The sequence below is a fragment of the Mixophyes fleayi genome, chromosome 1 (genome assembly GCF_038048845.1).
Source record: "Mixophyes fleayi isolate aMixFle1 chromosome 1, aMixFle1.hap1, whole genome shotgun sequence".
Classification (NCBI taxonomy): Eukaryota; Metazoa; Chordata; class Amphibia; order Anura; family Limnodynastidae; genus Mixophyes; species Mixophyes fleayi.
In genome coordinates, this window is record NC_134402.1 from 92,004,820 (window position 1) to 92,028,210 (window position 23,391).

At 36.1% G+C, this 23,391-nt stretch overlaps 1 protein-coding gene across 3 annotated transcripts in view; it reads left to right on the forward strand.

Moving 5' to 3' along the window:
- MARCHF1 (membrane associated ring-CH-type finger 1) overlaps nucleotides 1-23,391 on the forward strand; it is a 214,644-nt gene that overhangs the window by 92,648 nt on the left and 98,605 nt on the right. For 2 of the 3 annotated variants that reach the window (XM_075198012.1, XM_075198007.1), the window contains 2 exons: nucleotides 67-786; nucleotides 7,115-7,295. In XM_075198012.1, coding sequence (XP_075054113.1) covers nucleotides 67-786; nucleotides 7,115-7,295 — 901 coding nt within the window. The remainder of the gene's footprint in view (nucleotides 1-66; nucleotides 787-7,114; nucleotides 7,296-23,391) is intronic. The other variant, XM_075198020.1, reaches the window with a different exon arrangement.

Here is a 23,391-nt window from a genome sequence, read left to right on the forward strand (position 1 = left end):
TTTTCATCTTTCTTTCATTGCTTTTCTTTTCCATCTTTCTCCTTTGTCCATGGATTTTTATTTTAGAACTGCCTTGCTTGATGTTTCAGAAGATGACTTTATCCATACTACACCTGTCATGCAAATTGCACCTTCTAGTAGGGAACCTGGTAAAAAACAAGTCAAGAGAAGGCTTAGACGTAAAAGAGCAAGTTGTACCACCTGTGTCCAAACAGTAAAACAAGGAAACATGAAACCTAATGATGAAACAACAAATTTAGATGTGGTTGACACAGACTCCTCTTCAGATGAGAGACAATGGGCCATAAGACTTAAAAGACGTGCAAGAATTAAAATGATTAAAAAAAGAAGAACACAAGATATATCACACCACAATCATGAAGCTTCCTCTGATTCTAATGTCTTTGAAATGGTTCCTCTAAATTATAAAGACTCGTATGTACAAAAATTTCACCATCAGCAGCAGTTCAGCAGTTTTGCCAACTCTTCTTCTCACAGAAGGAGAAAAATGTCAAAAGACAAAGATTCTAGCTCCTCTTCATTATCTGGAACACCCATTGAAACAAAACAATATCCTAACAGAAGAGTAAAAAGAAAAGTAAAGTCTTGCTGCAAAGATACTGAGAAGTGTCAATATCTCTCTAGAGAAGATAACGTAATCAAGAAAAAAATAAGGGAGGAAGGTGCTGGTGCAGAGACCTTAGCGCCAGTCCCTGCTACCCCCTATAACAGTTCTGCCTCACCTGCTATCTATGATGAGTGGAGTGATGATGTAGAAGACTGCAGGTCAGTTTGTACTGTAGTAGTTTAGTTGGCAAAAAGAATTGTTATTCTATTTTTAATACCCAAAAGAAACTTCTGTCTCTTTTGAAAGACAATAATCAACATAGGATAATTCTGAGTTTAACGGGATTGTCAAAACTGCAACCAATATTTAATCTGAATACACAATGTATAAAAGATGATTTTAAACAGAAGATGGCCAGCCCATAAGCTGGAAGCATATTTCACCAATGCTAGGAAAGATGTTTGATAGTGTATCAAGTGTGATAGAAGAGTGACAACAGTAGGAAGCAGAGTATAATATTCTGGAATAATAATTGTCACTTATGTCAAGCTCTGAAAGACAAGCATTCAAGGATATACATTTAAATCAAATATTTTGACATAGTAGATTGGGAAGAATTAGACACTTTCAGAGTACAATTTTAACTGCTATCAAATTAGGAAAATATTGTTTTTTTGGAAGCAATGTGTTGCAGCAGATAAAGGTCAAAGTATAATTTAGTAGTCTTAGCATAAGACACACTGATACAGCTGTATGTCTCAGAAAACAGGATTTGTAGATGAAGTTGGTGGCAATAAAACACTGGAAGTTAACGTCAAATGCTAATATTATCACTTCCGTACTCAGTGAGTGGTGCCCTGTTGTTGGATTTAATAATGATTAAATAATCAGTATTTGCTTTCATAGTATTCACTGCATTAATTATTTGTTACCTTGAGTAAAAGTTGACAGGGTCTCAATTTCTGTTGTTGCCTCAGACTAGAGAATCTTTATATCTACTCCTGTTTAATTTGAACTTTTGTAGTTTTGAAGAAAATGGCCAGACATAACTGTACATAAAACTATGTAACTCTACTGTGGAGACGCTACAGTCAGTAAACACACAATTAATTGGTGCAAATTCCACTGTTTGGTGGGAGTTAGTGGTAAACAGCGAGTGACTGTACAGTCAGGTTGGGTACGCTTTTCCGATACTGATATTGCTGACACCGACTAGTGCGACATCAAAATTCCGAAGACTAACAGCGTGACATGTCACAAATACAGACTTACCATCAGACACACACAGACCATTTCTGACACTGTTTGAATAAATTACAACTACAGAAAAGGCCGGCAGTTGAAATTAACATCACCAATATTTCCGGTTCTAAAGCGGCAATGCCAGGACCTGGTGCTTGACCCTAATGTTAACCCTAACCCTAAACCTAATCCTTAAATTAGATTATACTGCTACGGGTCCTGGCACTGTCGCTTTAAAACCAGAAATGTCAGTGTCGCCTTTTGAAGTGACGTCAGTTTCAACTGCCGGCCTTTTCTGTAGTCGCAACTTATTCAAGCGGTGTCGGAAATGTTCTCTGTGTTTTTGATGGTAATTTATGATGTTGACCTGTTTTCGGAATTTTCATGTTGCTTTAGTTAGTGTTGTCAATATCATTATTGGAATAGTGACTACCACCGACACAGTCTTTCCAGTCTCTATAACAGGTTTGGGTGATTCATGGCTTTGTGGGTATTGATGTACAAATCCTATTATGCTATGCAATCACAATGGAGAGATAAAACCACCTAAGCTGGTATGAAATGGCAAGTATTCCATTTAATTTGAGCTATCTGGAAATAAAAGCCTTAAAAGTTTGTTATAAAGATATCTCTATCCAGAAGATTAACATTGAAGAATTTGTGTTCAGTGCAACTGTGCGCAAAGATATTTCATGGCAATTCCATTATTTCCCAAATTACATGGTCCATTAACACTGATAGAGGAAGAATGTATCTCTAATAAAGATAGAGGTCAACCATATCCTTAGTTCAATTCATGATAACTATAGAAGTTAAGGTTGGGCTACATGAAAACAATTGACACTGATAGGGACACTTCAGGAGACCAATAATATGTATAAATACAGTTTCTGAAAGTTAGGAAATGGGGAAAATACTCTTACATAGAGGTTTGGATATACTGAAGTCATGTAAAGAATATTTGATATTTAGAAATGACATAAAAATTAGGACGAAAGACAGTATTTAAATGAAACTCAAAATAATCCACCCCAGATTTATCATTAGGTGCACTGAACAGGCACCAATATCTGACAAAAAAACACAACACTAAACCCGATAATGTCTACTACAAAGCTGTTTCAAAAAAAATATTCTGATAGAATAAATAAATATAAAATATATGGCCTTGTTAACAGAGTAATGATATTCAAATTATTGCTGTCACTCAAATGGAAAATATCAATTTATAAAAAGCAATATATGTGAATAAAGTACAGTACAGACATATTATTACTATATTACTATACAAAATATCTACACACTCATTTTGAAATTAACACCTGTCACACCTGACAGCTAACCATTCATTGCTGAATATTAGTACAGCGGGACTAGACTGCTAAAGCACAGCAGGACTACACTGTTAAACTGTTTTCCCTGCAGATCTGACTTATACAGAAGAAAATAAAAGGAGTCACTTCTCACAAGGCTGTAGGTTCATCTGGGACATATTATTGTTCCTAATCAGCTTAACATCTCAGCTCCTATTAGAGCTGTGGGAGAGACCTGTGTTGCAAATAGAATCTATTTGCTTTGCTGTCAGTGGTTATCCATTCCTAGGGAGTAGTGGCTGGTAATCTACATTATCAACCCCCTTCCACTAAAACTCTTTTTTTGAAATTACAATCTCCATCTATAATTCTTAGTGTTTGTATTTTCTGCAGTAGTAGTGGTCCTTCTAAGACCCTAATAAATGTAGTTATCATGCTGTACAGTATTACATACAGTATTTTTGCATTTATATAAACACTACTGTTATATTCTGCAAGCAAATGTAGGTACCAATATTTAATGGGAGCCATTTACTACATGCCCAGATTTATGTATTAAATACCTTTGGCTACATTGTTTCTGAAAATTTCATATTGATAAACTGTAACATATCGATAACAATATAATTTTTACATCATACGTAATCAATTCTGTTGTATTTTTTATTTCCACATGAGTATGTAGATACTTTGTATAGTAATAATATCAGTTGCCAGAGTGGATTATATACTGTATTTTATTCTTATGTATTGATTTTTTTATGGATTGATTTTTTTCATTTAAATTATATAAATGAATTGAATACAATTACTCTTTGGAAGCAAACCCATAGAATGTATCTTTATGCTATTAAAATATGTTTTTTTCTATATAGCTTTCCAATGGACATTACTATTGTTTGTATTTTAGCGGAGTGAGACACCTCTTCTCACAGCTGATTAACACACATATTTATAACTTTTAGCATCATTATGGGATTTTATTACTACCTATAGATGCCTGCAGGAGAAGGTATCTGTAGGTGAATCTCCTAGTTTCCTCAATGAGTCATGGTGCAATATACTGATGAGATTACAAGAGCAAAACAGGGACCCAGATCTGTAAGGCAGCCCAGAACTTCTCAATTCAATCTCGGTGTTGCAAGTAGACTCAAGAAAGAAGATATAGTAAGCTAGAAATTAAAAGTCTGCTGTGTATTCCAATCTTGAATAATTTTCTTCCACTTTAGATCTTACACCCCTCTCTGCATGATCATAATTAAGTGTTTATATTGATAATAAAATCTACTTTACAATGACTCAGAAAATCATGATACAATTATTGCTTCTAAACCACATGAAATCCAAGTTTGCTACAATGATCTCCAGAACTGCTGTACTGTTTTTTTTAACAAACCCAACTGCCATTACAGTCTATTATTCCAAAAAATATAAAACTTAAATGAATCAAGTGCTGAGGTCAAAACTAATCACCAGCAATCAAACAGAAACATAAAATACTTGCATCATTTTCCCCAGAGTAAAAGTTACTGGAAAACTGTTTGTCAATAGAACAATACAACTCTATACATATCAAAACATAGATACTTTTGGGGTAGCACGGTGGCACTTCTGCCTCACAGCAATGGGGCCATGAGTTCAATTCCCGACCATGGCCTTATCTGTGTGGAGTTTGTATGTTCTCCCATGTTTGCGTGGGTTTCCTCCATGTGCTCCGGTTTCCTCCCACACTCCAAAAACAAACTGGTAGGTTAATTGGCTGCTAACAAAATTGACCCTAGTCTGTCTGTGTGTGTATGTTAGGGAATTTAGACTGTAAGCACCAATGGGGCAGGGACTGATGTGAGTGAGTTCTCTGTACAGCGCTGTAGAATTAGTGGTGCTATATAAATATATGGTAATAATAAATAATAAACACATATAGATCTATATGTGTTATTAGGTGCTACAGGTCAATGCACGGTGATTTTTATAACAACTCAAACAGCTGAATTTTATACATATATACATACTGACATCTACAAGTTTCCCAGTTATTCTCTCACGATACATAGCTATACATTCCTCCTGCAAATATAACTGATAATTAGGCCTGATGATTAATAAAAATATAGATAATACTCATTAACTGATTCTGTTGCATACATATTGCATCACAGGAACAAATCAGTAAGTCAATGGTTCCTCACATTGTGACATTGTCATATGGGTTAAAGTAAGATAGAGAAGGTAGAACAAAAGGTTGTTACCACTAAACAGCATGAAATGAAGAGGGATAATTAGATTGCACTTCAAATCATGTGCATAATTGGAGTCGTCTACAGAGGCCACCTATATATATATATATATATATATATATATATATATATATATATATATAATCTTCTCATCCTCATTCTGTGACCAATAAAGCAGATAATTTGCAGGACCAAAAGCACAATGTCCAAATATGTCTTAAAAAAATTCTTAGCTAGAAAGCCCTTAACAAGTTTAAAGCGAGATTCTGATCCACTGGTTACACAATATCTCCCAATAATACAATTGTGGTTAAAGTAAGTTAAATATTAACTACACTTGAGTCTTCAAAATGATCAATGGGCAAACATCTTTTGAGAAACAGGTCCACCAAGCCGACCAAGACCATGGTCAGTAGAGAAAGAAACCCTATATACATAAATAAAATCACTGTTGGGAATCATAAGACATTGCCAAGCACAAGGGGGAAATAGAGGAGGGTTAAAATTATTTAAGAAGAAGAACCCTTCACAAATGATAAGTAGATGAGGTCTTTAATCTGTCTTTTAAAGTTTCATCTATATAGCTACTATGTCCCCTAGTTATTATTTTAACAGTGTCAAGCAATTATTAAATATTAATAAACATATACATTCTTTAACGATTATTCAACATTTTATGAAAAAGTCTAGTGGACAGAAACAAAATATCCTTTTCCCTTAATAAATCTAGTAGTAAATGGCATTCTAAATTGTATTCATTTGAATGCCAGAGTAGGTATATTAATATATTTTTTAATTTAATTAAAAAAGTCAGATTTTATGAAACTTTGTCACTCTAATTTATATTATTCACATATTCTGATCTTTGTAGAGAAACAGGTCATCCAAGCCTCAGTGACAGTTTAAATAGTAATATAAAAAACAGACATAGGTAGTAGGGTGATAGTCCAAGGCACTACAGCCTTTGAAAAATGAAGCATATAGATTATTAAATGATGAAGCTGCATATAAAGCATTGATAGGAGACTCAGCAGACATATTTCCTGTGGGAATTGAGGGCTTTATTGGATAAAGGTTTATTAAGATACATTCAATAATCAGGAGGAATACAATTATGCATCCAATAAATTATTGTTATTTAATTTTTTTATTATATTCCCAAAATACACAAAGCTTCGGGTAAGTCCATTATTTTGGATTTTAACTCTTTAATTTCCAATCTTTCTTAGTATATACAGTAGATTTATAATTACATATATTAGTTAGATCTTTAATATGATACACTAAATATTCCACTGCAATCATACAAGCCTTAGATCATTTTCAATGGTGGACACTTTTATTAGGGCAATCATTGATGTTTAAGTCCTTTAAACATGTATCACACATGATAAGGGACTAATAATGATAGCATCCTATTTTACCAAGATGCAATATATTTTCAAGCTGTCAAACTTTATATTACATTTAATCAGGGGATAGGCAGGGAACACATTTGTAGTCTATTTACTTGGGAAAGAAAATATCATAGTGTTGAGTGAAGTAATATTTCTTAGATTTCATGGAGGCAACAGATACAACAAGACTTGGGATAATCTGTCATTATCGATTATATAAAAAAATAATAGTAAGGCAATGCAGTAGATATATTTTGCACCCCTTTAATTGTGAGAATTGATTCTAAAATCTTGTGCTGCTAATTGATCATCACCATTCAAAATGTGAACTAATTATTTTGTATTTTTATGTTTTAGAATCTGCCATTGTGAGGGAGATGATGAAAATCCCCTTATTACACCTTGTCGCTGTACTGGAACACTGAGATTTGTACATCAAGCCTGTCTACACCAATGGATTAAAAGTTCAGACACTCGTTGCTGTGAACTCTGCAAGTATGATTTTGTAATGGAAACAAAACTCAAACCTTTAAGGAAGGTAAGAAAAGTCAGATTACTTACATACAGCATATATTTAACAAAAACTCACAGTATGTTAAAAAAAATTCCGATTTATTTGAAAGTAGATTGTTATGTTGGTTACCAACATGCATTGCATGATAGGAAAATGTATTTGCTGTAGGGTAACACAGAAACAAAGTAGAAATAGTAAATAGTTTTTTTCAATTTAATATTAATGCTAACTGCCTAGACATCTTACATGGGTAAATGCAAATGAGATGTGTTACAGGCTAATTGAATTGAGCTAGTCGTAGCAAAGTAGTTTAGCTATGAAATCATCATCATTAACATTTATTTATATAATGTCAGCAAATTCTGTAGCGCTTTACAATTGGGGAAAAACACAGTAATAAAACAATACTGGGTAATACAGACAGACAGAGAGGTAAGAAAGCCCTGCTCGCAAGCTTACAATCAGTGGAGTTAGCAAAAAATGTTGCATGCCTCTCATGTGTCCTAATCTTCCTAGGACTGTCCCAATTTTCGCTAATAGAAACCTTTTAGAACTTCAGCTTTTTCCATAGACTATTAGAGGTAGCAGACAAAGAGTTGTATATTTGCTGTACTGCTTAGGGCACTCATACAGAAGCGTGCAATTATTTTGTTTGGGCTGAATACACTTCATGTTCCAATGTTAAAAATATGGAAAACCTATTTTAGTGGCATAGTCAGAATTATTTTCATAACCCACACTCTCTGAAAGCTCATGTTATTACTCATCAAACAAACAGTAAATGGACATTGCTTCATAAAAACATTGTTTTTATTGGAACTAAGATAAGGGTCCTTTCTGAAAAGCTGCTCCTGCATGAGATTTTGCACAGAAGACGGCCCACCTACCACGGGCTGTGCCTATCATAAGGACTTTGAGACTGTAGTTAATATCTAAATCAGTTATATATATCTACATTGTTAATAAATATAATGATGGGGACAGTGACATTAAATTATTTTAAGGTGTAGATTTAGTAATATGTTATCTTGAGTCTACAGGACACTATTTAATTTGCTGGTTTTCAGAAGGTTGCAAATCCTTATTATATACATTTCCTTTTTATGAATGTAACCATTTAAGGTAATAAAGAAACTGAAAAAATAATGGTTTGATGAGTTTATATTGACTAGTACATACAGGCAATGATGGTAAATGCTTTAATCAGTGTTAGATATATAGTGGATTTTCAATATGATGGTGATGTTACTCTCTGTTTGTAAGAAATTAATTGCTAAATTCTGATTGAATAAAGATATAACATATTTTAGCAAGGCTGGCCTTTTGCAAATGTAGTTGCCTTTATAGCAGGGGTAGGCAACCTGCGGCTCTCCAGATGTTGTAAAACTACAAGTCCCAGCATGCTTTGCCAGTAGATAACCAGCAGATAGGTGGCAAGGCATGCTGGGATTTGTAGTTTTACAACACCTGGAGAGCCGCAGGTTGCCTACCCCTGCTTTATAGTATCCATTGAGGGACCTAGGTGTCCCACTGGAGTTGTTTGACTATTACTACTCCCATTATCCCCTGCATCAACCACCCCTCCTCAAAATCCCTAACATGTCCCATTCATCATTATTGCTATCCAGTCCCCCTTATCCATCATCAAACTGCCCCTCTTTATACAACATGCACAGAGGCAGCAGGTTCTCCCTCTTCATCACCTCCCCTTCCCAGTTCTCTCCACCTTAACCTCCATCCTCCCAACCCCCCAAGCCACCCTGTGGATTTCTCGCTCTATCCTTTTCCCTACATGTCTTTGTTATTCATAATAGATGAGTGTTTTTATACCTTAATTAGAAATTAGTAGATATTGTCAAAGTATATTTTAATCATGCCAGGGGTTGCCGAAAGCAGGACTATAACAGCACAGTGTTAATGAAAAGGATGTTTGTACTTAGTTTTATTGTGACTTTCTGCACATTTTAGTGGTCTTTATTAGACATGTAGTTATATGCAGTATGATATTGGTAAAAGATAAGAAGCGGCACTCTGATTGGGTATGTTCAGATACTAAATATAAGGAAATAGAAGTTCCAGCCCTATTGAAATAGTTTATAGACCTAAAACACAAAAGATAAGAATATGTAGGCAGATTGTAAAACATAGTATTAAAACTATTTTATTGAATATATGCTTATTATATGAATATAGAAATATAAAAAAATATTAATACAAAGTTACAATGGATTCAGTAAATACAAAGAAAATCCTTTCTAATACATGCTGATCAATAATTGACATTGACCTGAAGTCTAGAGTCAGTAAAAAAAACAGTTTTCAAAGTAGTTATGGTTCACAGAGGCTGGGTAATGATATTGCACTGTTATCTAGCATTAGCAGCAATAGAGACATAACACAATGTGTAAGAACAGAACAATTATAACATCTACATGTTTGTCACGAACGCCCAGCCTGTCCCAGATACAGCACTCTGCATAGCTGGCCATGACTGGCGTCACCTTAGTCACTTAGCAATGAATACACCTTTTCTGGCACCAAAAAGGATTTATTATGGTGTCCTTATGTTCACCAGAACCACTTATTAATGTTTCATACTTAACTCATACACACATGTAGCATGAGCCTCCCAGGCCTTCATAAATTCACAAAGAATCATGAATACATTAGATTAAATTTATTTAATTTTAATTTAATGTTTCCCAGGCTTATATACAAAAAATAATAACAAAACATACATTATGTTACACAAATGAGTTTCAGAAAATAAAATAGGAATTAAAATGAGTTACTACTTACTAGTTAAGACATGGGGCTAGATTTACTAAGCTGCGGGTTTGAAAAAGTGGGGATGTTGCCTATAGCAACCAATCAGATTCTAGCTTTCTTTTATTTAGTACCTTCTACAAAATGACAGCTAGAATCTGATTGGTTGCCATAGGCAACATCCCCACTTTTTCAAACCCGCAGCTTAGTAAATCTAGCCCATGGTGTGTGAGGCGCAACACAGTTGAGGAAATGGAACATTTCAGTCTTGATGGACCCCTCATGAAAATGCAAAATCTGATGTCTAAAGAAGAATATTTTAAACCCTTTTCCACATAGCCCTCACCCCCTCACCTTCGGAGTTTAGCTGTCAAAGACATATTGATCTCCTAAATGTCACAGGGCTTAAAGAAGGGAGCTAGGGATGTCCTGATATCGGAATGTTCACAAGACCTGATTTCCCACCTTTGCTCGTTCTGCTTGACTAGATGTCTTACAACTTTGGGCTTCAAACTCCTCCAAGATCCTGTCTCTCCTTGGTCTGGCTATTTCAACAGACTAATGACACTTGCATAAGTTCAAACTCGTTCAAACTCATGTCATCTAGCAAAGCACACGTTGAGATTACATTACAAGATTACATACAATATACATTGTCATACATGAGTTCAACAGAAAATAACAATCAGTCATTAGATATACTACATAATCATCACAATGTTAATTCAGCCTTACATGTAAATTTTGCTGCTTATATATTCCCGGATCTCTGATAGGAGCATGATGATTACAGATTGCTTCCTTTCACTGGATGGGCACAAAGTTAGTAAGTTCCTAATGATTCACTCAATATCTATTTTATTAATCTAAGTATCACTCACCATGAACGTTAACCTCTTCACTGTCATTCATGAGAAAATGGGAAAGCAGAGTACAGTTTTAGCAATGCTTGCTGCCATTGGTGTCAAACACTTTGCTTCTCTTTCATAAAGTTCAGAATGGTGACAGAAACACCCATGCTAGATGAGTAATTGAGAGAACGCTAAAGATTGATTTGATTGGGCAATCATTGATGTTCAAGCCCTTTAAACATATATCACTCATGATAAGGGACTAATAACAATAGTATCCTAATTTAACAAGCTGTAATATATTTTCAAGCTGTCAAACAAAAATTTATATTAGATTTAAACTCGTTTATTTTGTCACATATTTATTTTATGTTTTCTGAAGAGCATTATTTACAAATGCCAATTTATTTATGGACATCTGGGGGCAGAGTTGTATTTATAATTTAACTGCTTATTTAGAGAAAATAACTTTTATCATCAATATATTGATGATTTATTGATGATTTGTGAGCTTGAAGTATGTATATTATATGTCAATAATAATGAATGAAATCTTAAATTTACACATAATGTCAATAAAACCAAGTTAGATTTGTTTGATTTACAATTGAAAGTTTGATAAAACAGGACAGACCATCACCAGTAGACATATATTACATACAAGTTAACCCATGCATGATACTCATGCATTCTAGTCAAATCAAGCTACTTAAGGTGTTAAAAAGGTTCTTGTCATGCATTTGGGCCAAGCCCAGGCCTCCTCAGGGGAAGAGCGCTACTTCCCGACGCAAGTGCCCTTTTTTAACGTGGTTTTGTCCACATGTCACCACCTCATCCTTTTTCTCCATCACCTCATCCTTCATCTTCATCGCCACATCCTTCATCAAGCTATTTAAGGTGTTAAAAACTCCCCACTGTCACCCCCAGCAACCACCAACCACTCCCAACTGTCACTTCTCCTTCAAGAAATATATAGGTCAGTATATAACTCTGGCCAGCAGGTGGCGCTGCAGCTTGGGGGTTTTTTTTCACACACGCCACTAGGCATTTATATAGTAGATTCACAGTTCGTCAGGCATAATTGCAAGTATGATGTATTTAAAAAAAAAAAACAAGCAGAAGTAACATTGTCTAAGTTTGAGGAAAGAGGTTATGATACAATTAGAATTAATGCTGCTAAATAATTCCGTACCTAATTCCAGTTGCCCTTTAGTAATAGAGAACAGCAGAAGAAAATTATATTCTTTCTAAACACTTAAGAATCATATCTAAGGATCCAATTTTGCAAAAGGTTATTAAACCAAAGGTTATATATCACATAAGAAGACTTTACTAGCTTTTACTTTCTTGTAAGATTTTATAAATCTGGCAACAATATATAGCTAGTGTACAGATGATACTTTGATGAAGCGTTATCTTTATTCAAAAAGTATTATTTGGAAATATGTGGACAGCCATAAAAAAAAATACTAACAAGAATAAGACGTAATAGATTAGAGGATTTACTTTAAGCTAAAGTATTTATACAGTTGTATTTGCAATTTATTATACATTTGTAAAACGAAGTGACAGTTAAGTCCTTTTTTTATTTTTACAAATACATGTTTTTGTTGTTTTCATGTATATGTGTTCAATTCTTTTCAGTTTCATACCTTTATGAAAATTTTATTGGTTTTTCTGATACAATCTATTTCTTGAGATTTGTATCTAATATATTTAAATGTGCATGCTCTATTAATTTTTTTTTGTTTTATAAAACCAATAAACTATTCAATGATGCTCTTTAAGTGTTTACCAATGATATTTTTTCATAGGGTATATAAATATCCTTTGAAATTCAGAAAGCTGGCATTCTGAAGATGTGTTTAAGGATATGATACACATTGGGCATGTGACATAATAAGTTGTTTGACATTACAGAGTATTTTGTATTGATTGTTTTTAAGATATACCAAATAAATCTATTTTGATTCCATGATGTAGAAAACAAAATGAGGATATGGCAAAAGGAAGAAATACTTTTTATAGCCCCCGGAGTTTATTTATGAAGAACACTCGATGTGCACCAAAAAACGATTTTACACTTGTGCGTCTAGGTGTGCCTTCAAGGTGCATGCCTAGTCTCCGCTCCTGGCAGATACATCTGCAAACTACAAGTGTGTCTAGGTGTACAGAGCATACAACAAATTGAAGAATTACAATTTATGTAAAAGTATAAACATCACATCAAAGTCTAACCTCTCATTGTAGAGCCACCACTTTTATTAAATTAAACGTTTCTGTTTGTCTCTTAAAATACTGCGTTTTTGGTCTAATTTTTTAACTTAATTTTTAAATGTTGAAAGTTTAGGGAGAGCAACTTACAGTAGGAAATAGGTCAAGAATGGAGTGTGCCTAGAACTTCACTTCTCTGAAAAGTGCAACATGAAGGCAGAATATGTGTCCCCTTAAAAGGATAGGACAAGATCTGAAGACCACCAACTGGTGCAAAATTCAAGTTGTTTTGCAGAGTGAAAATGAGCTGCTGCACCTCCACCCGTCAAGGAATGCCACAAAAACTGCACCCTCTTAACCCCATCATTAAATTTCAATGATGCTACTCCACAGAATGGAATCTAATTTTTACACTGCTCCATAAAACTAGCGGCAACAATGGCCTCACTATTCCCACGCTTCCCCCCTACCTGTGCAAACTTCTCCTTTTCTGCAAACACCACCATCTTATACCTATTTCACATAGATGCATTGACCCAGGAATAACCCAGGTCATGTGTCGGCATGAATGGGTCACAACCAGGGTTAGTCCCATGTTGGAGCCAGATATGCTGCAGTTTGAAAGCTGTTCCATGGTTATTCTACCCGGGTTCTGCTAAAAACAGCTCATTGCCCCCTGCTAAATCACCCATATAAGCCTCTGCTGTCCCATTTTAATGGCTCAACTTGAAAATGCAGGACAGATATGGGTCCACTGTGAGAGGCGGTGACTCGGGATATACCCAGGACCAAAGTGCGGTGTGAAGAGATACAACGGATTGAAACCGTGTTCATCATCCTGTGTCTGACCTGGTATTTTGCAGTGGAAAACAGAGAGACCAGTGGGAAATAATCTCAATTAGCAGCAATTCTTGAGGAACAGGGAGAACCTCTGTGATGTGTGTGCGTGTACCTGTGGTAAGGATTGTAAGCCTCACTAGAGACTGAAGTTAATAAATACAGTTTGTAAAACTCTGGAATATATTAATGCTGCATAAATACATGATGATAAAATAATATAGGTAATACAATATAGACAATCTGACTAGAGTATGCATTATATCCTAATAATATAAATACCTAACACCTGATAAATGTGTAATTTCTCAAATTTTTCCAGAAAAAGCTTCAAGAGACAAATTGAAAAGACAGATACCTAATGGTACTTTACAGAACTGCCTGCTGTTCTTCAAATAACCATGAATGAATGCTCCCAATAATACTTGACAAATAGGCTCATTATTTGTTATCTGCCTATTCAAAATCACTAATTAGCTGCTCTGAAAGGCTATCAGACAGAGCCATACTTTGCATGCCTATAAATAAATAATTCTACTTTGCAGTTTTTCTCCAAAAATACTATATTTCGGTAATAACAGGGCAGTAAGCAGGTCGCTCAGCAAAGGAGTTTTCAAAGAATTTCATATTAATTTAATAAAAAAATACTTGTGGGCCCTGTTCCCCAAAACCTTTCATCATCCTTTATATAATTAGACATCACATACAATTATCTATGAGAAATGGAGTAGGGTTTACAAATGATCTTCCTGAAATGCACTCATTAGTTACAGATCTGTCTTCCTGATATGTGCAGGTCTCATCTATTATAGGTAATAGACATTTTCTGTTTTTACATTTGAAAAGAAGCATTTCCTTGTGATACGGCATAATGTTATGTATATTTTTCTTTCCTATGCAAATGATCATACAACAGAACTGATGTACAGCTCTATCAATAAGCAGATATAAAGGAAGTGTAATAAGAACAGAAATGAGTTTCAAAAAATCAGTAGTATGTGAAACAGATGGAGTTTTGATTGTATTTGTCTGTAAAATCATTACAACTGTGGGTCTATCTGTACTATCGCAGTGCAATGGCTGTTTTGCATTTGTATATAATATATAATGTTGTGGAGATATGTGGATTCCCCATCTGTTTGCAGTTCTCGCATTTGCATAGTGAGATTATTAGTTTACAGTGAGAAATTCTAACAGTCTGGTGTACATCCACGATTATTAACAGAACTAAAAGCAGTGCTTGTACTGCCATTAAGCAATCTTCACAAAAAGGCAGAAGTGAAGGAGACGCAAACAACAAAGAAACAAGTATTCTAGAGGGGATTTTAAAAGCTTGATTTTGAACAAAGCTGAAAATACGCACCAAAAACCTTCCAAACTGGATAAATGATTACATGTACTTTTTGCTATTTGCTTTTAAACGTGTATCTCATTATATGCCAACTCCTTTTTTATTGAAGATACAAATGTTATTTTTGCATTTTAAATATCATGATATTTCATAACCTAAAGAGATACCTAATATGATCCCCAATTTGTCTCTCTATTCACATGTAGACAATAAACAGATTACAAATGGTAGAAAATAGACTACATTGAATAGAGCTAATGTGGCCAGTGTGGTAACAGCAAATTAAACACCCATTCGAAAAGAGGAATGTTATTTATCCATGTACAATGCTGCATTCCTGCCTACAGTTTTATTGATATAATGAAAACAATCAGTTAAACAAAATCACCAATAAATAATAAACCCAACAATAATTATAAGGTTTGCTGTCATGCTAGGATTCTCTCAATTAGCCCTATGAGCTGACATTCTCAGGGGTAAATGTATCAAGCTGAGAGTTTTCCGGCGGGTTTGAAAAACAGAAAAATCTGGGGCCTGATTCATTAAGGATCTTAACTTAAGAAACTTCTTATTTCAGTCTTCTGGACAAAACCATGTTACAATGCAGTGGGTGCAAATTAGTATTCTGTTTTGCACATAAGTTAAAAACTGACTGTTTCTTCATGTAGCACACAAATACTTGATAGCTTATTTGTACACTGAAATTTAAAGTTGATATTTGTGTGCTACATGTTAAGATCCTTTACGAATCAGGCCCCTAGTTATCATTTATTTAGTGCATACTACAAAATGACAGATAGAACCTGATTGGTTGCTATAGGCAACATCTCCACTTTCCAAACCCGCCAGAAAACTCTCAGCTTGATACATTTACCCCTCAGACTTTATTCTTTATAGCTGAGATTGAAATGAGTGTAATTTATAAAGCTGCAAATGCTGTTTAGAGAAGTTATGTGCCTACAATTCTGAGATAGTGCCTGTATATAATTGTTGTTATTATTATTATCCTTTATAAAGCGCCAACATATTTGTAACACTGTACATTGAGGAAATAATGATATCAATGATAATGATACAAATGAATAAGATAAAGTGACATGAAACAGAAGTTAAAGATGGTCCTGGCCAAATCAGTTTATAATAAGAGGTGTTGGGAACATTTGATACATAATTAATTACCAACTACCAAAAGCCAGAAACTAATACTATTCTTGCAATTACCAACTGACGGGAGCCTGAAAAGCTAGCACAGTTTTTGTAATTATCAACTAACCAGAGCCAGGAACTAGCACACTGCTCTTATCAACTGCCCATAGCCAGAAACTGCCACACTGCTCTTATCAACTAACCAGAGCCAGGAACTAGCACACTGCTCTTATCAACTAACCAGAGCCAGGAACTAGCATACTGCTCTTATCAACTAACCAGAGCCAGGAACTAGCACACTGCTCTTATCAACTGCCCATAGCCAGAAACTGGCACACTGCTCTTATCAATTGCCCAGAGCCAGAAACTAGCACACTGCTCTTATCAACTAACCAGAGCCAGGAACTAGTGCTGTATCTGCTATTACCAACTGCCTGTAGCATTGTACCCGTAATTATCAACTGCTACAAACGTGCACAGTATCTGTATCCACCAACTCCCTGTAGTCATGTATGTATAAACAAGTATATCCACCAACAGATAAAATTATTATTCCACTCCATTAAGTTTCAAGTGTTTCTCCCAACTAATCATTCTATGTTTATATCATAATCCTGCCAATGAACAGCACTGAGTGCTATGGTGCTTTATAAATAAATATTAATACATAAGATACTGTAGCTACATAAGAATTGTAGCTAGTGGTGGGAAAAGTTGCTATGGTAAGGCAGAAGCATTATCAGCAATGCAGTCGCTAGCTCTAGGGGCACCTATTCCCCTCAGGTGTCGTGCCTCTACCATGCTGCTTCTTACCAGGGTTCTTAAGCAGGGTATGGAGCCACTATGGGTCCATCTTCCCAAGACACAAGATCTGTGTTTGGTTTTTTTAGTGCCAAATCAAAGTATTTTAAATATTCAGGTGAAGAACTCATAATTTTATCTCTTTTGAGTATGCGCAAGAGTTGGTGTATGCACAGTGACGTTTAGGGTTTCACTATGCATGCTCTGGGCCCTGAACAGGCTCAGAAGGTTATGATCTCTTCTGAGCATGTGCACCAAATAGGGATTGACTCTGCATGCGTCCTTCCACCCACCGCCACTCACCACATGAAGAACAGAAATTATGCTACGGGACAGAGCTTAACTCCAAACATATGCATGATATGGGATTCTGTGGCGCAGTGCAGAGGGAGGTGTCTGCGTAGTGTTTTCTCATTCTCATGTGTGGTGGTGTTTTCAAGGTGCTTACCTTTCGACATTTTATCAGGGGGTGATGTACCTGTGTGGTTCCTGTTGTTGTAGGTAGGTGGTGGTGGTTGATTATCTTAATAAATCCTGCTGGTGATTGTTCCCGTATGGGTGCTGTTCTGTGTCTTGTTCCTGGTTGTAAATCCCGGTAGGAGAGAGATGAGGAGAAGTAGGATAGAAAAATAAGGGGGGGGGGGGCTGGGAGGGGGATGCACACCTTGCTTTGTTATACAGACTGGAGGAAGTATATTTTGCTCTTTTTTAATAACACTTGGTTTATAGCACTTATCACAACAGTTTATATTGGCGTGCAAGCAATTTAGCTCTTCTCGTGTTTGTATACTGCTATTCCAGTATGTAGCTATATGTGCGACGGTGTGAATGTAAATAGCTCGGGTGTTATAGCTATTTATGTTTATAGTCCTGAATGTCTATAGCGGTCAGTGATTATAGCTCTTGGTGTTTATAGTTCACAGTGAATATAGCCCATGCTATTTATGGCTCTTAATGTATATAGCTTTGAATGTTTTGTTGTTCGGTTGTTTACAGCTCTGAATGTTTATATTCTCTGATTTTTTTGTCTGGGCATATAGATTTTTAGGTGTTTAAACTGAATGTTTGATGCACTTAATGTTTAAATATCTGGTATTAAATTGTGAGTAATCTTGGGATGTAGATATGTAGAATGGTGTTTGTATATCTTGTGGGGTTGTAGTAATAGTTGAGTGAATCTGGATTTGCTTGTAAGGTATTAAATGTGGTGGTAATTGATATTCTGATGCTTGGGATATCGACACCTACTATACGTACAAAACCCCCCCGAAGACTGAAATAACAACCTATTTAAAAAACACACTTACCTTTACCCCGGTGGCGGAGATTTCCGAAAGCACTGCTATGCGACTGCTGATAAATGCGAAGATGCTGGATACCGGCTCTTCATTCTGACGTCACCAAAGACTGCAACATCTACATTTAAAGTGGTATGTTAGGGTTAGGGGTTAGGGTAGTGCCGGCATCCAGCATCTTCGCATTTAGCAGCAGTCGCATAGCAGTGCTTTCAGTAATCTCCACTGTTGAGATTATGGTAAGTGTACATTTTAATTAAGTCGTTATATCACTCTTCGCTTTGTTTTGTAGGTATAGTGGGTGTCGGTATCCAAAAGTAGGGATATTGTACCCAACCTATTAAACAGCCAGGAGTACCTCACACCCCAAATGATCCTCCAAACATATTTGCCTTTGATTTGGCACTAAAAAAACTCAGATCCACATTGATGTCAAGCTTTACTAGGCAATTACATCAATAGGAAAAAATGTATCTTTCCAAAATTCAGTGCAGGTTTTACAATAAAAATAAAATAAAAAATACATGCAAGAAAATTAACAGATCTTGAAATATCCTCTTTGATGCGTTCATTTTTAATTTTTTAAGAGGCTTCAGTTTACTTTGGTACATGTACATTTTTGTTGTGCATTTTTACAAATTTTGCTGGTTTATAAATATGGCCAGTGAAGTTAATTCAATTAATACATTTGTTGAGAAGCTTATTGTTCTTTTGTACAGCACAACATTGTAAATAATGTCATATGCATTGTCACATTCATGCAGTATTGATGTATTCTGAATTATAAATGACCTTATGCATCAGTATTTAATCACACATAACAAACACGACAGATAATGTCATTTATAATAACGCTAGCACAGTACAAATCAAGTAAAATAAGAAATAAAGTAAAAGGATGTCTCAAGGATTATTTGTATTATAATAATAGTTACACTGTGGTGATACATGGCTCCACTCTAGCAATAAAAAAGAAAGAATTATTTTTCTTCAATACATTTTGTTTTTGCAAACAATAACATTGCAGTGTACAATTCAAAATCTACAGGTATAGAGTCATTTATCATGAAGCCCATTATCCAGAATATAAAAGAAAATATAAATTATTGCTACTACTGAGCGATTATATCACACACAGACATGATAATCATCAACAGTCTTCTCCTGAAGTCACTTTGAAGAGCACTGTTACATATTTTAATGAGGAAAGAAATAACATGGGTAATGTAGAATAAATATAAATACAAACATAAAATCTATATAGTAATAGCATAAGTACAATTATTATGAGTGACTTATTTCTATGATGCTGTTGTCTGAGCTAGGCACATCATATACCAAATTAAAGGTCTTGGTCTGTAGATTTGCTGGAAAATGTGACTGTTGGCAATATACCTGTGCACCAGCTGATTGCTCTGGAAACTGTGACAGTGAACTCTCCCTGTGCACCTGACGGGTGACCTGAAACATGTGACTTGCTGGGTGGTATGGAAACTGTCACAGGTATTTGCAGCCCTGCTGGGTCACCTGGAACATGTGACCTGCTGGGTGGTCTGGAAACTGTGACAGTTATTTCCAGCCACATTTATCAGTGCGCCTTGCAGGGACCTCAAACATGGACTGTTGTGTTATTTCATTATTCCCTTATCCTCCCTTTGTTTACAACAAACATGCCAAGAAGCTGCCCTTGAGGACCTCAATGTGGTGGAACCCTTACAGGTTGCCCAGAGCGTGTAATTCAAAGATCTTACAGTCAGAAAACAGAAGAGAAAAAGAAGAAAACAGAAGAAAGAAGGGAAAGTAAAAGATAGGAAAATGAATGGAGGTTGAAAGGGGCAGTGTAATACAAGGGAAAACTGATAAAGGGGCACATGTGATTTTAAAGGTGCACGTTTGACTATAAAGGGACACAGTATTATTATGAAAGGGCACATTTGAGTTTAAAGGGGCACAGTGTTATTATGAAGCGGCACATTTGAGTTTAAAGGGGCACATTTGACTATAAAGGGGCACAGTGTTTTTATGAAGGGGCACATTTGACTATAAAGGAGCACAATTTTATGATGAAGGGGCACAGTGTTATTGTGAAGGAGCACATGTGATTATAAAGTGGCACAGAGTTATGATGAAGGGGCACAGTGTGATGGTGAAGGGGCACAGTGTTGTGATGAAGGGGAGCAGTCTTATTATGAAGGGGCACAGTGTGATGGTAAAGGGGCCTTAGTGTTATGATTAAGAGGCACAGTGTGATAGTGAAGAGGCACAGTTTTATGATGAAGGGGCACAGTGTGATGCTGAAGGGGCCTAGCATTATGATGAAGGGGGACCTTGTATTGGTTACGGTGCACAGTGTTATGATGAAGGGACACAGTGTGATAGTGAAGGGTCACAGAGTGATAGTGAAGGGGCACAGTATGATAGTGAAGTGGAGCAGAGTGATGAAGGGACGCAGTGTAATGGTAAATGGGCCTAGTATTATGTTGAAGGGGCACAGTGTGATGGTGAAGGGGCACAGTGTTATGATGAAGGGGCACAGTGTGATGGTGAAAGGGCACAATGTTATGATAAAGGGGCACAGTGTGATGGTGAAGGGGCACAGTGTGATGGTAAATGGTGATTTTTGTACATATTGTTGCTTTATTTTGTTTGATCTTATTCCTGTTAACGAGTGCTGTAAATTGTTCTTTGACAGAAATATAATTGAAAAAAATATATATATTATTTTTTTCTTGGATTTATGTGTATTATTTTTGCAAACAACTTAATAAGTATTTCTGTCCTGACCTATACACTTATTATGTTACTTTGACCCAAATACTTGGGACTACTCCGTAATTATTTTGGTTTAGGGGTGCCTTAAATTATGGAGACTCTAAAGGTGCCTCGAACTGAGAAAGTTTGGGAACTATTGGCTTAGTGCATAAGTGCTAGTATTTGAATAAATAAATAAATGAATACATAAATAAAAATAAAAAATAGGCCTGTAGGCCCCAGTCTCGTGGCCGGAGGGTCTAAAAACTGTTCTGGTCTGGCCAAGAGGCCAGGACCAAAAAGAAAAGATGGAACAGTGTTACTTAAGTGCATTGTGCTAGTGCCCTACTCTGTGCAGTCATAATGGGTTGCCACCCCCAGTGCATTTTTAGGTCACCTCCGGGCCCTGGCCCTCGAGACACAGGCACCTCAAGCTTTTAAGTCACAACCGGCCTTCTGGCATCAGACCAAGCTTTCCCATTGCCCTTTCAGGGGCACTCCAAACCCCTTACTGAGACAGGAACGCTGCATGCATTGGACATGACGTATTTCTCCACAATACTGCTCTTTGGGTCCTATGGACATGCAATGTGTGAATTGTGGTGCCCTACACTTTTTGGTAGAGGAGATTAATGGGGTTTTTTCAGACTGATTACATTTCAGTTTAATTTAAGGTGGTTACCACTGGCATTCCCTAATAATACACAGTCTCTACACTCAATAGCTATTCCCATATTATACATATCAATTAAAGGACAGCTAAAGCTAAAAAAAACATTGTTGGAGTTCTGTTAAAAGGTATAATTTACTTAAATACCTACCTTTATCATCAATGTCTACAACTGCCCTCCAAAAACTTCTATTGGACAGTGTCTGAACTGGTTCTAACAGAGGAAGAAAGGCTGAAACTGCAAAGCATAGCATGCAGGGCCACTGCGAGTGTCCTAGTCCCCTCATGTTTCAGGAGCCCTCTAAACCTAGGTCCACTAGTGGTTGCACCGTACCTGATAGCTTGCCAAATACAATATTCTGCAGTAACGATACTGGCAAAGGGCTTATATATGAATCCACCTTCTGCAGACTGTGTACAATATTTCTATTACCTAAGAAACAAATGAGCCTTTCACACAAACTGTGGCTTCTGAACTGCCTATGAATGATAATGGTCCATCGTCATAAACAGCAACTGATAAAAAAATATACACGTCAGATATTTGAGACATAGGGCCTGAGTCATTAAGGCTCTTTACTCTATACTTTACAGCACTGGGGTTATGAGTTTGATTCCCGACCATGGCCTTATCTGTGTGGAGTTTGTATGCTCCTTCCGTGTTTACTTGGGTTAGTAGGTTAAATGTTAATTGGCTGCTATTAAATTGCCCCTAGGCTCTCTCTCTCTCTCTCACTCTCGGAATTTAGACTGTAAGCTCCAATAGGGCAGGGACTATTGTGAGTGAGTTCTCTGTCAGCTCTGCGGAATTAGTGGTGCTATATAAATAGCTGATAATGATGATAATGATATGCCGACTGATAGAATTATTACTGGGCATATTACTACAGCTGAAGTAAGTAGCTTCTGTATGTTATTATAACAGTAGTACTTGGAGCACACATTTGGTGTTTACTAAGGGTGTGCACTGGGCACTTTTAGTGTTTTGGGTTTTGGGTTCTGATTAGCTTGAGGTTTTGGGATCTGATTTGTTTTGGCAAAACACCTGACGAAAGGTTTTGCTTCTGATTTAGGGTTTTGGGTTCTGATTTATTTTTAAAAAAGCATAAAAAGTGCTAAAATCTAGTTTTTTGTTTGCTTTTCACTCCTACGCTATTATTAACCTCAATAACATTCAATAACAATCATTTCCACTGATTTCCAGTGTATTTGGAACACCTCACACCTCACAATATTGTTTTTAGTCCAAAACATTGGACCGAGGTAGCTTTCTGGACTGCATAGTGGAGTGTCCCCGGTACCCATTTTGGTACCAGGGCCACAATAAAAAAACCTTAACTGGTCTCAATTCTACTGCACAGCTATCTGGACTGCGTAGTGTATTGTCCCCGGTACCCAATTTGGTACCGGGCCACAATAAAAAAACCTTAACTGGTCT